The 14,922-nt window shown below is 42.0% G+C and overlaps 1 protein-coding gene across 1 annotated transcript; it reads left to right on the forward strand.

Moving 5' to 3' along the window:
* The first annotated feature begins 12,095 nt into the window (after window positions 1-12,095).
* LOC123441239 lies at window positions 12,096-14,422 on the forward strand. The gene is made up of 3 exons (XM_045117730.1): window positions 12,096-12,642; window positions 13,041-13,104; window positions 13,808-14,422. The coding sequence occupies exons 1-3, from the start codon at window positions 12,107-12,109 to the stop codon at window positions 14,279-14,281; spliced, it is 1,074 nt and encodes a 357-aa protein (XP_044973665.1). The 5' UTR covers window positions 12,096-12,106; the 3' UTR covers window positions 14,282-14,422.
* Window positions 14,423-14,922: the final 500 nt, after the last annotated feature.

Consider the following 14,922-nt stretch of genomic DNA (forward strand, 5'->3'; position numbering starts at 1 on the left):
CCATTGAGTTTCTTTCGTCGAGATCTTCCGAGAGGCACGTCCCGAAAGAAACTACTCGCGCATGATCGTAGGGGCAACAAGGATGAAGAACCCCTCTGTGATCGTCCCCCCTCCGACAGAGTGTCGGAAAAGGCCTCTAGATTGGATCTCGTGACCGAACAATGCCCGAGCCACACGCTCGTCCCATGAGCACCCCGGCTAACACTAGCACGGCGACCGCCCAGGAATCTGAGCCCAACCCTGGTCCACGGATACACCATACCGACACGGCCGACCGCTAAGGGTTCAACTCTCACTAATAGAGAAATGACTAGCCACAACTCTTGTTTGTGGCGCGCCATTTTTCACCAACGCCAGCACTAATATTTTTAAATAGTGCAGGCGTGGGCTAAAATCGCACGTCGTGGCTATTAGCATAGTATTGACGTTGCACATTAGGTCCGGTTAAGATATCATCACTATGGACAGCCTTACTAAACCCTGCTATCATTGTTCATGGTCATGTGTGTCGCGTGTCGTGTTTCATTATTAAATAAAAGAGTGCTGGCAGCTAGATTGGTCCACGGCGAATAGAGTGCACGTCCATCGTACACGTGTTGCATTATTATTGTGCAGATAAACAAGCAACTCATGCATAATGCCCCTAGCGCACCATCATTGACCACCCGGATATGTTTCTAGAAAGTTGCACCAAAGTGGACAGTCCTCCCATTTTATATTAATAAGAGCAAATACAATAGAGCTGAGTCAGCTGGTTATAAGACATAAACTAGTAGTATATTTTTGCTTAGTTGGAAGAAATAGAAAAGGAAGGAGAAGGTAAGCGACCTCTTAGTTAAGAGTCAGCTCTAGCACGTGCTCGTAGGCACTTTGTGAGAGTAAAAGGTGGGCTATATAATAAAATTATAGTACACCTTTTTAATCAACTGTCGTACATGTTGGCTACAAGATGAGTTATAGATTTTTTTCGAAAAGGAGGCCTCGCCCCGGCCTCTGCATCGAGTGATGCATACAGCCATCTTATTTAAAGATGAGTTATAGATGACATGACAATGACTTATAACTAGCAGTTTACTATACTATTAACCATGCTCTAACCGACCCCTCGATGCATCCAAGCAGCATCGAATTGTCTCCCAACCGTCCCACGTTTGTCATATCATACGCATCTGATAAGATAATTTTCTATCCCACGGCGATTATACATAGAATGATAGGTCGGACTGGACAAGGTAAAGGTACAATTCCATGTGCGATGTAACGGGTAGCGTCCCTCCACCATACTTCATTATTGGTGCACATCCATAGTACACCAGTCGCTCCACCATACTTCATTATTGGTGCACATCCATAGTACACCAGTCGCATTATTGTCCTGCACAAGAAACCAAACAATTATTTCACTCTGACCAAATAAACAAGTGACTCTGGAAAATCAGCCCCAGCAATTATCATTGACAAGTGCCTGAAAACTTGTTCCAAAGCTATCCCTCCTCGTACGTGGCTACTTCCAAAGGGGCATCCAATGGCACGTCCCATCCACGTCATCCCTATCGTGCCGTATGTATCTGATAAGATAATTTACCAACTTACAATGTTGATTTGATCTGACGGCTAAACGACCAGTTAGATGTAATAATAGTCTAGTAGAAAAAAAGGAAGAACATATAACGTTACTAGAGGAAGGACCACGCACAAACGTACAATACTATATGCTGACACATGCGGTTGAGATGGCATCTTTCTTGTGGATTATCACACCACATCTTTCTTGTGAGGGTGGTCCAACGGATAGCAAGTGTCCAATCTAAGTGAGCCCAGAGGCAGAAGAAAAGAGAGACTCTCGCTACTCCTACTATGACGGTCCATCACTCACATGAACCACGTAGTAGCTAGTACTACGGTCCGTCGGCATCAGCATCGTCATATATATCCAGCATTCATGTGCGACCTAACCAACCATGTGAAGCCCGTATGTGTTGGATCCATCGATTCGATCATCGGTAAACGTACATGGTCGGCTCGTGAGATTGTTAGTTGATTCAATCAGAGGTAAAAGGATCATTTACGGCAGCTTAGCCTCACATGCATGATTCGGCTCGTGAGATGGGACAAGCCATGAGGATCGTCGCGAGCTACAAATCTGGCCATTACGGCCATGTCCTCTAAAGCTCACTGGAGACAAGAAAAAGAGAAGTTGGACGACATTATTGTTGGCGCTGCCCTCGTCGCGGCGCCGCTTCTTCTTCCTTGCTGCTTCCTCTCACAGCTCTCTGTCTCTCTCTCTCTCTTCTCTCCCTCTACAAAGAACACACCACACACGCACGCACCAAAAAGAACCAGCTAGCTTTGCCTCACTTCCTTCGCAAACACAAGCACTACATTGTCTGCTCAGCCCTCACGGCCTCGATTTTCCATTACACAATGCCACTTATATAAACAGAGGCTGGCACGGCTGTCATGCAATACTCACGCCACTACTTGACCCATTACTCCACTAACAACTCCATCCATGCACTAACTACTTGAATTATCCCACGAAGCTAGCTAACAGATCACATGCATGCAGCTAACAACCTACTTGCCCACGTTTAGCACTCCCTGGAATCACTCCAAATCACAGAGACTCGGCTAGTACTAACAAACTAGCACATGCGCAGCTCCTCTCCAACCAACTGAGAGACCTGTCGGGTCAATTGACCCATTCTGACGTGGTCTATGATGTTCCATCCTTCATCGCGTCTTTTGCCGCTTCTCACGGCGTCGCGACACCATCGGCATCTTGTCGTGCTCGCCGCATCGCACGGCAGCCCGGCACTTCGCCGTCTTCACGCGCCTCCGATCAAGCTTGGACTCGTCGCAGTGACGTTCACATCCGTCAAACAAACATACAGATACATGAACATGACAAGATTAAACCTAACAATTATAAGAAGAGAAAAATACAATTGCTTGTTCCCCAAACTACCCCTGCCCCCTTCCCTCTCTCTTTCTCCATTAATTGTGGTGATAGATGGTGGTCAGTAAGAGCATCATACGGACAAATTGTTAGTTCCCATTTAATAATTAGCTGGCTAAAATTATGTGGGTAAATTATTAGTAATTCATTTTGTTTCATGCTATAGCGATTTGACTAGAGTGTCACTAAGTGGTCTTCATCTACTACTATAAGATCAAGTTGCAAAATAGCCTCACAGTACTATTCTGCTCCCAAGTTCAAATGCTCCCTCATGAACAGCAAAAAAATCTTAATTTTTTGGTGGTGAACTTTGACAAATGCTTTATAGGCATACCAAAATTCAACACGAAATAACATTCATGGAAGTCGTGACAAAACAAAACAAAATCAGTAGTCCGAAATGTATTCAAAACTAGCATATTTGCAGCATCGATTTTATTTTGCCACCAATTCCACGATTGTTGTTTCGAACTAAAATTTTGCATGCATACAAAACATTTGTCAATGTTTATCAGAAGAAAATTCAGAATTTTTAAAAGCTAATATTTTTTTCTCATCTTACTGTTCATCAGAAAGCATTTGAGCTCAGAGGAAAAACTTCATGTCCGGCTATAGCCTTTCTACAACAACCCGATATTCAAAACTATGATTGGGCGTCATTTTCTTTTGATATCTACAGCGTATCCTTGTTCAGTGTGATGCTTGCACAGATCAAATCATAAACTTATAATTCATCGGATCCAAACAAACACACTGCAAAAAAGTTACATCAAACAGATCTCCAAGAACATCGAGGAGAATATTGTATTGAAGATCGAAAAGAGAAATAAGCCATCTAGCTACTAAGGACAGACCCATAGGTCTGTGAAAACTACTCGCGCATGATCGTAGGGGCAATAAGGATGATGAAGAACCCCTCTGTGATCGTTGCCCCCACCGACAGAGTGCCGGAAAAGACCTCTATATTGGATCTCGTGACCGAACAATGCCCGAGCCACGCGCTCGGCCCACGAGCACCACGACTACCACTAGCAGGGCCACCGCCCAAGAATCTGAGCCCAACCCTCGTCCACGGATACACCATACCGACACGGCCGACCGCTAAGGGTTCAACTCTCACTAATAGAGAAATGACTAGCCACAACTCTTATTCGGGGCGCGCCATTTCTCACCAACGCCGGCACTAGTATTTTTAAATAGTGTTGGCATGGGCTAAAATCGTACGTCATGGCTATTAGCTTAGTCTCCTCGATGAAAACATGTTCCAAAGTGATCCCTCCTCGTATTTGGCTACTTCCAAAGTGATCCCTCCTCGTACTTGGCTACTTCCAAAGGGGCGTCTAATGGCACGTCCCATCCACGTCATTCCTATCATGTTGTATGTATATGTATCTGATAAGATAATCTACCAACTTACAATGTTGATTTGATCTGACGGCAAATATAAACGACCAGTTAGATCTAATAGTCTAGTAGAAAAAAAGGAAGAACATAACGTTACTAGAGGAAGGACCCCGCACCAACGTACTCCCTTCGTCCCAATTTTTTTGTCTTAGATTTGTCTAAATACGGATGTATCTAGTTATGTTTTAGTGTTACATACATCTATATTTAGGCAAATGTAAGACGAGAATTTTGAGACGGAGGGAGTATAATACTATATGTGCTGACACATGCAGTTGAGATGGCATCTTTCTTGTGGCTAATTTATATATTTATCACACCACATTAGCGTTCTTTCTCAAAGCTCGTGAGGATGATCCAACGGATAGCAAGTGTCCAATCTAAGTGAGCCCAGAGGCAGAAGAAAAGAAGACTCTCGCTACTCCTACTGCGACGGTCCATCACTCACATGAAACACGTAGTAGCTAGTACTACGGTCCATCAGCATCGGCATCGGCATCGGCATATATATCCAGCATTCACGTGAAGAACGTATGTGTACCATCCATCGATTCATCGGTCCGTGGTGCATGTGGTTACCGTCCGTCTGCAGATAAGGTACGGTCCAGTAAAGCAGACACGAGAAGCACGAGATGGATGACCATCCCAAGGGAGCCTTCTTAATTAATCCCTGCCACCACAGTCCAAGCGTCATGCAATCCAATGGAGATCTGCTCTGAGCCTCTCCATGACCATCTGAAGGAATCTTTGCTCATTTGTAATCTTTGCTCATTTGTAATGTTGGTATGTGCCACGGATTTTTATAAAGACCTGTTTGGTCCTGCACATAAGTTATAGCTGCAAGATTGATGAGCATATGTGGGAACCGTATGAGAAATTGAAAGATACTGACAATTTTATCATGGGGACACATGTAAAAGATAGGAGACCACCCGAAACACCCCATGCCATAGGATCAGGTGCCGTCTGGCAGGAACAAGGCAAGCCCGAAGCCGCTCGCAAGCTGCAACCGAAATGGACCGAGGTTCCACGCCGACGCCCCCAAGAGGGTGATCACACGATGTGCCACCATCGTCGCAAGAGCTTATTTTTTTCACTAATTGGTTGTTAATGTGGAAGGCATGCCATGTAGATTGGTTGGTTAGCCGTACGTGCCGGTTTATTAGTTGATTGAATCATACTAAATGGGTCATCTATTGCAGCTAAGGCTCACACGCTGCTAAACTTTCCTTTGGACATGGCTTCAGAGAGGCAAACCACGTAGCTGATCAGTTAGCTAAACAAAGCTTTTTCAGTCCCGGACTTTATTTCTCACATCCTTGTAAATGACATGTCTATTATATGAGGAATAAAGTTTTAAACTCATTCGGCTCGTGGGCTAGCAGGACCCATGAGGACCGCCGCGAACCATTAGTTCCGACCGTTTTAGGTTTAGTGTTTTTCTAATAGTTTTTAGTAAAAACCGGGCGAAATATTGTTCGTTTATGTAATTATACCCGAACTTGGGTTTAAACAAATTTCGTCCAGATATTTTGAAATATTGACGGAATGTATGTCCATAGCATTGGATGACGTCCTCCCGCATCTATGTCCGTAGACTGATCCCATTGTTCATGGACACGTAATGAAAACAATTTACGGGTTGCTCTTGAAGATGCCATTAGCCCTACGCCGGATTGTTAGTTGATTCAATCAGAGTAAAAGGTTCATCTACGGCAGCTTAGAGCAAGTACGATAGTGGGCTTATAGCCCGCTTACATGGCAATTTTGCTTATGTGGAAGAGAGAGATATGAACAAGTAAGGGAAGTGGGCTCTTATGCAAGAGCCAAGCTATATGCGTATTCCTAGGTAAATACAATAAATATGAAGGAGGGGGTAGAGAGAAGGTGAACAAAAGTAATACTCATATAGCCAACCTTATAGCCAACCTTATTGTACGAATGACTAGAAGAGAAGACTACATATGACATGACAACATCATATAGCCAACATCTGGCTATATTATTAACCATACTCTTAGCCTCACATGCATGTGTGTGAAGACGGTCACGTTTCATTAAATCAAATAAGAGAGTCATTCGCAGCTAGCTTGGGCCACGGCCAGTAGAGTGCACCGCCATCGAACATCTTACACGTGTTGCAGCAGCTTAGCCTCAATGTTCTATTAAGCAATATATTTAAATTTTCTTTTCCATTAAGTCACGCAAAATCTGCCACATAAGCGCTCTCGACATGTAAAGTGTCCACCTCAATGTCCCACTAAGCAAGTCATTTAAGTCTTTTCTCCCACTAAGCCTTCCAAAATCCACCACATAAGCGTGTCATGCATTTCACTTATAAATTACAATTATTTTTGCATTAGCCTATGCATGTAATGCTCCCACTCCAATTCCCGCTGCAACGCGCGGAGAATTGTCTAGTTTATATATTTATCACACCACATTACCCTTAATAGCAACGGAACATGCATGCCATGTCTCTTTCTGTCGCTGAGATTGAGCACCACAAGATCGAACCATCACAAGGCACCTCTTTCCATGGCAACATAAATCAATCTTGTTGGTCGTACCAAAACAATAAAGCCGAGAAGATATATGAATCTATAACGATCATGCATAATAGAGTTCAAAGGAGACTCAAATATTATTCATGGACAGATCAAATCATAAACTCACAATTTACGATTTCCTAACAAACACACTGCAAAAGAGTTACATCAAATGGATCTTTAAGAATATCGAGGAGAATATTGTACTGAAGATCGAAAAGAGAGAATAAGCCATCTAACTACTAACTACGGACCCGTAGGTCTGTGATAAACTACTCACGCATCATCGTAGGGGCAGCTAGGATGATGAAGAACCCCTCTGTGATCGTTGCCCCATCCGACAGAGTTCCGGAAAAGGCCTCTACATTGGATCTCTTGACCGGACAACGCCCGAGCCGCATGCTCGGCCCATGAGCACCCCGACTACCACCAGCAGGGCCACCGCCCAAGCATCTAAGCCGAACCCTCGTCCACGGATACACCATACCGACACGGCCGATGCTAAGGTTTTAACTCTAACTAGTAGAGAAATGGCTTGCCACGACTCTTGTTCGTGGCGCGCCATTTCTCACCAACCCAAGCACTAACATTTTGAAATAGTGTTGGCGTGGACTAAAATCATACGTCATGGCTATTAGCTTAGTACTGACGTTGCACGTTAGGTCCGGTTAAGATACCATAACTATGTCCAGCCTAATTACTAAACCCTGCTATCATTGTTCACCATCATGTGTGTCACGTTTCATTATTAAATAAAAGAGTGGTGGCAGCTAGCTTGGTCCACTTGGTCCACGGAGAGTAGAGTGCACGTCCATCGTACATGTGTTTCATTATTGTTGTGCACATAAACAAGCAACTCATGCACAATGACCCTAGCGCACCATCATTGGCCAGTCCTCCGGTTTTACGTTAATAACCGACCCCTTGGTGCATCCAAGCAGTATCGAATTGTCTCCCATCTGTCCCACGTTTGTCATATCATACGCATCTGATAAGATAATTTTCTACCCCACGTCGATTATACATAGAATGATAGGTCGGACTGAACAAGGTGAAGATACAACTCCATGTGCGATGCAACGGGTTGCGTCCCTCCATCATACTCCATTATTGGTGCACAGCCATAGTACACCAGTCGCATTATTGTCCTGCACAAGAAACCAAACAATTATTTCACTCTGACCAAATAAACAAGCGACTCTGGAAAATCAGCCCCAACAATTATCATTGACAAGCGCCTGAAAACTTGTTCCAAAGCGAAGCGATCGCTCCTCGTACTTGGCTACTTCCAAAGGGGCATCCAACGGCACGTCCCATTTACGTCATCCCTATCATGTCGTATCTATGTGTATCTGATAAGATAATTTAGCAACTTATAACGTTGATTTGATCTGATGGCTAAACGAACAGTTAGATCTAACTAGTCAATAACTCGTGCATAGGCACGGGCTAGCTATGTGGTAATGATAAGACTTCAACTTTCATTAGTAGTTCTTATTAATTGTAAAATATCCTTACAAATTGCCAAGTGAAATTTGTGTGGATAAACATAATGAAATATTATTATGTAGAACATGTAAGAGTTGGCACTATTATGAGCGGGACAAAATGGCGTGCATATCTTTGATAAGTTCAACTGATTTATTTGAACTTAGCAGCATCATAAGTTAGCCTCCATGCGATATTGGGGCATCAATTACATACAATGATCTCCACCAAGACAAATATTCTTAGGTTTTGAGGTAGAGTGAATATGCTTATTTATTATAGTTATTGGACATCCTTCAAGGGCATTTAATGGTTGTAGTCGTATATTATATGAATAAAATGTCAGCTGTTGATTTCTAATATTGGCTAAATATATTTATAACATCTTTACGACCATGCATATGGAGTGGGCATCTAAATAATCAATCTAGCTACTATGCAAGGACCGGTCTAACTATCCAATCGACATATAGCAATATGTTACTAAAGCTTGTACGTATCCTTTTATCCTTTTATTTCAGAAAAAGGTAGAACACATGTGATTATTTGTACATATCATTTTTCCTTTTTTTAATTAAAGAATAAAGTAGGCACATGATCTTTTGGGACTTGGGCGTGTGTGATGATGGATTTATAAAAAATCATGAAGGCTCTTTTTTATAGAAAGAGGATTCCATATTTACATGATCTTTTTTTTCTAAAGAATGCAGGCGCGTCTTTGTATGCAATGGTTAAATTATTTACATATGCCATGTCTTGAATTCTGATAGATCTTTAGCGCTAAATTCTAAATATAATAGTTGAATTAATCTTACTGATGTGGATTAACATACTGTTGTTTTTTTGTTTCAGAAAAGGGTGAACACACGTGATTGTTTTTGATTGTTTTTGAATCACGATGGTTGTTTCTTGATAGCATGTGTTCTTTTTTAATTTTGGGACTTGGAGGCGTGTGATGAGGGAGTATTTTAGTCATAATGGCTCTATTCCTTACATACATGGTGTCTCTATATAAGTGAGATACTTCTAATAGATCTTGACCATTAAGTTTTAAATCTAATGGTTGAATTAATCTTGATGATGTGGATTAATGTAAAGGCTTGAAAGGTGCCTCCAGTTAGTAAATATAAATATAAGATATAAGATATAAGATAGTCTAGTAGAAAAAAGGAAGAACATAACGTTGCTAGAGGAAGGACCCATGCAGTTGAGATGGCATCTTTCTTGTGGCTAATTCATATATTTATCACACCACATTAGGCGTTCTTTCTCAAAGCTAGTGAGGGTGGTCCAAGCAGACAGCAAGTGTCCAATCTGAGTGAGCCGAGAGGCAGAAGAAAAGAAGACTCTCGCTATTCCTACTGCGACGGCCCATCACTCACATGAAACACGTAGTAGCTGCTACGGTCCATCGGCGTCGATCGGCATCGGCATCGGCATATATATCCAGCATTCATGTGCGACCCAACCAAGCATGTGAAGCACGTATATATGTGTACCATCCATCGATTCATGGGTGCATGGATGTAGTTACCGTCCGTCTGCAGATAAGGTACGGTCGAGTAAAGCAGACACGAGAAGCACGAGATGGATGACCATCTCAAGGAATCTTTGCTCATTTGTAATGTTTGGAGATAAACTCAATCCCCACCTTGGAAGAGAGCCTTCTTAATTAACCCCTGTCACCACTGTCCAAACGTCATGTCGACCAATCCAATGGAGATCTCCTCTGAGCCTCTCCATGTAGCCACGTACTCCATCCGTTTCTTTTTACTCTCCGCATATAAGATTTGGTCAAAGTCAAACAACATAAAGTTTAACCAAATTTATATCCAAAAATATGAATATCTCCTATATTAAAATTATATAGTATGAAAATACATCTCGTGGTGCATCTGATAATATTGATTTCATGTTGTGAATGTTGATATTTTTTAATATAAAGTTAGTCAAACTTTACAAAGCTTGACTTTGACCAAACCTTATATGCAGAGTAAGAGCGTGTTTGGATACTCTCTAGTCATGTGACTAGTAGTAGTCAGACTAAAAGTTTTTAGTCACGCCCTGTTTGGAAGGTGACTACTAATAGTCAGCATTAAATGTCTCAGTATTAAATTCTTCTCTCTCCCTTTCATTTAACTCCCGCGCAAGGAAGGAAAGCAGCAACGGCATGCAACAGCATGGGCCCGCCAATTAATTAGAGGAGAGACTTTAGTCACTTTTAGTTGGGGGTGGGGTGACTAGGGACTAAACTAGTTTTAGTCACCCATTAGTCAGGGGTGTTTGGAGGTTTACTGACTAAAAGTGACTACTACTAGTCTCTAGTCTCTAGTCTCTAGTGATCCAAACACCCTCTAAAAAGAAACGGAGGGAGTAATTTACCCATGGCATGACTGTCCAGACGACATTTTTAATGTGGCTAAATTATCATACAGAGCGACCAATCTCGAAACAAGCTTTTGATCCTCTTTTTTATAAATAGAGGCACAAACCACCAAACCCATACATAGTGACGAGGAAACCTTTAAACAACCAGATCAAAAGAAAATTAAAACTTCATATGAGCAAATGACACAAGTTCCCCTAACCCTACAGCGCACAAGGAAAACAAGAGACGCCACACCTGATAAATCTAAACATAGCGTTAAACATGTTGGGGGGGGGAGCATTTAGGCCTTTTGATGATGGGTTGCCTTGCCTCCTTTCACTCCCAATTAGCCAAGGGCAGTACTAGGAACCCGCGCGCCAACATAAAATTTGGGCCCGTCGACCAACAGCCGTACGATCTCGTGGACTGCAGTCGTTCGATCCGCTTGTAGCTCCGATGGTGGCGGTCCCCGCTCGGATCGAGATGGTCGTAGCTTCGGTGGAGATGGCCCCACGGTAGCAACTCCGATAGCGTCGCATGGCCGTCCGATGGTCGTGTTGGTTGCAACAAAAAAGAATGTCGGATGTAACAAAATGGTACAGTGGTTGTAGCAATTTTCCGTCACGGGTCACAACTCAGTTCTCCTGATGTAGCAAAATTTGATGTTGGTTGTAGCAAAAAAATATGCTAGTTGCAGCAAAATCGCGACGCCGGCTGTGTGATGTAGCAATATGCGATGTTGGTTATAGCAAAATGTAATGCCGGTCGAAGCATGTAGCAAAAACCGCTGCCGCGTCCTTGACGTACTTGCCGGCCATGGCGCTGCCCGCTCTCGTCGACCCAATTGCCCCCTAGCAGCCACGCTCATCGCCCTCTACCGCCCGCGATTACCGGCCATTCGAGGAGAGAAAGTAGACCGCGTCAAAGAAATTAATGTAGGGTTCGACCTGCCAGCAGCTAGTGCGACCAAGCGTTTTGGCCGCGGTGTAGACGGGAAGAGTTTCCCTTTAGCCAACTGCTAATTGTTAGTCAGTTTATCCTAATTACTAATACTCACTTTGTTTAACAGACAGGAACCTCAGCTTTCCTCGCTCGTGTGATTCCTTTGTTGGTCGCCGTCCACCTCTGCCTCAGTGTGATTCAGATGGATAGAGCTAGATCTGATCTCGAGTTCCAGTTTTAGTACCATGGTGTGCCTTTTGTTTGCGTGTGTGTAGTCGAATCAATTGTAGGAGTAGGAGTAGTATCTTTGTATCGTACCTTTTTTTCCCTTGACTGATTTTAGTGAGTGGGTATATATGACTAATAACAAGAACTACATATTTTCAGGCTTAGATCATGTCAGGTGACCTAGTTGATTTAAGTCCAGGGCAGTTGCATAAGCTAGCCGATCTGATTCATCGACAAGAAGTCCAGAAGCTTCAAGAGCTCGAGTTCAACTCGTATGCAGAGCAACAAAAGTATCTCCGTGACGCCAATGATGCCCGCGATAAGGTGTATCACATCCTTGACAGTGCACGGGACATGATAGCACAAACCGAGGCTGAGAAGGATGCCACCAAGCAAGATATTGGCAAGGATGTCTATGACTACTGCACCAAGGCCATCGGAATATCTCTCCAATTCATCCGGAGTTACAACACCCGTCTCACCTACCTTGACAAGCTCAAGACCCACAGTGATGATCTCATCAAGCAGCTAAAGTTCCTCAATCCAGCCACCCAACAGAAGGAGGCCCAGCGCCTTGCCCTTGAGGCTGGCATGTATAAGAAAGCCACGCTGGAGAATGCCAAAAAGTTTCAACACTTTGCACCAAATCAATTCTCAAAATGGCTCAAGGAAAACAAAATCATGTTTGAGGATCTTGTGCAAGAGTATGTCCCAGCGTCATCATCATTAATTTATAAATGTTTAAATACCATTGTGTTCAAAATGATTGCAATAATTTGTATCATTATTAGCATTAATATTTCACACGATGGGAACTTAAAACCAAAATTGATAAAACTCGACCTCCAAAGTGTTGGATTAAACCACTTGGTTATTCAACTTTAAATTATTAAAATTGAAAGATATTGAGCTTTATGAAAATTTGTAGAAATAGTGGCATGCAGTCTACTTGCTTAACATTGCTGAGAACAAACAAATAAAATCTTGCAATCTCTTAGGGAACATAATCTTTGTTTACTATTTACACTTATAGATGGTACTTTTGCAGTTCTATGTAAATGTAACAACAATGACTTTCCTGCTTATCCAATTGTACTTGCAGAAATATGTCAAAGCTTGGTTTTAGGGGGACTTTCAAAAACTTGGATGATATCCAAAAGCTACAGGTATGAACTAACTTACTCTCTAAACCTGGCCCTTTCCAGCTTATCATACATAAATTGCAATTAATTAACAATCTTTAATGTATCATATTACACGTCTTCGTCTCCATATTTATATATTGTTATTACTATATAGAAAAGATTTGTGGTACTACAGCGTGAACCAAAGGTTTTAACAACAAAGAAGTCATGACTTAAAAAACTATGTTTCAAGTCATCAAGAGTCAAGATATATAATGGATTTATGCTGTGTTCTTAAGAGCTGCAATTTGTACAACTGAACTGAAGTTGTTGAATTTGGGGATTTCAAGTCCATTTTAACCATCGAATATATGTAACTCATAGAAAAATTACAATCAAGTGAATGCTTATATCAAAAACTTTCCAATGGTACTTGAGACACATAAGAAGTTATCAAGATGCTTTGGAGTTCGAGTTGAACTCACTTAAATAATTTCATGACCAAATGTCAGGGCCTCACTTAATCGTTGAACTGATCATAGTGAACACTAAAGAGGAGTCATTTCTTCCTAAAATGGTTCCTCCGTTAGAATCCGTTTGAACTTCTGCTAAATTTGGATAGAGATCATTTGAGTTTTCGATTTTAATAAATTGTAATTTTCATATGGCGCAAAAATAGTGGCTTTATATTGTATTATAAAAGTAGTACTAAACATCACTACAATGTGTATATCATGTTTGCCAGGTATATGACAATATTATTGCGGAAGCGGGACAAGGAAAATCTGTGGTGACTTACTCATTTGAAGCTTTGGGAAAAGTCGGGGTGGCAGTTTTAGTTTTTACAGCAGCTGCAATGGTGTGGGACATATACACAGCAGAAGATAAGCTGGAGGCAGCGATTAGGGATTCAGTAAATGCGTTAACTGCAGTAGTTAATCTTGAGGTGGGAGAAATAGTTACTACTGCTGTAGAAGCTGGATTCGTAGCACTAGACATCGAAATTGCTTCTGCGGCTGTCACGGTAATTGGAGGAGTCGTCGGTTTTGGAATTGGTGCGCTCATTGGGATAGCTGCAGGTGCGCTGCTTGACTTGATTTTCAGCAGTGGAACTAGCAAGGTGAAGATAACAGACGGGCTTACAGTTTGCCGTGTGGCGCCTATGCCTCATGGTCTCGAACTCGCTCGTCTAGTTAAGCACAATTACCCTGAACTTTAAACTGATCATGCTACTACTATGATCTTTGCTATGCTATCTTCTGCTCTTAGTGCTAGCTACTACTGTCGTGAGTATGTAAGTGCCTAGTGTGCACTCCTAAAATAATACCCCCCGCCCGTGTCGGGAAACTATTGTATTCCATGATGCCATGATGAGGAATAAAAGTCATGTTGATTCAATATTATTGTCTTTGCTAGACTCTACTATGTCTCCCCACTCACATATTCCATAATTTGGTTTCCTTTCTTTTTGCCCTATTATTATGTTTTTGATCTAGGATAACACAAAAGGCATGAAACTGGACCCCATGACTTATGAAATGTAAATAATCTGTTTCTGTAACATCAAAAATAATGTATCAATAATGTAATGAAATGAAATTGATAGGTGTTTTTAATGATGAGCTGACAAACAAATTATGTACTTCCTCCGTCACGGTTTAGAAGGCGCGTTTGAAAATTCTCTGGAACCTAGGTGATTATTGGCTACGAGATGGGGTCGAAAATAGCATTCACACGATGCATGCATATAGCAATAGTACATCGGAGTACTAATTAGCCACTGTGAGTAAATGCAATGTGCCTTAAACCTTGTCTATTGTGGAAACACACTTAAATTTAATCGTGCCTTCTAAACTATGA

This window comes from Hordeum vulgare, chromosome 3H (assembly GCF_904849725.1).
Source record: "Hordeum vulgare subsp. vulgare chromosome 3H, MorexV3_pseudomolecules_assembly, whole genome shotgun sequence".
Lineage (NCBI taxonomy): Eukaryota > Viridiplantae > Streptophyta > Magnoliopsida > Poales > Poaceae > Hordeum > Hordeum vulgare.

Excerpts from the sequence above, each read along its gene's own strand:
- LOC123441239 (XM_045117730.1), top strand. The coding sequence starts at position 12,107 with ATGTCAGGTGACCTAGTTGATTTAAGTCCAGGGCAGTTGCATAAGCTA. Across the intron at positions 12,643-13,040 it reads TTTGAGGATCTTGTGCAAGA|AAATATGTCAAAGCTTGGTT; the intron begins GTATGTCCCAGC and ends TTGTACTTGCAG. Across the intron at positions 13,105-13,807 it reads ATGATATCCAAAAGCTACAG|GTATATGACAATATTATTGC; the intron begins GTATGAACTAAC and ends CATGTTTGCCAG.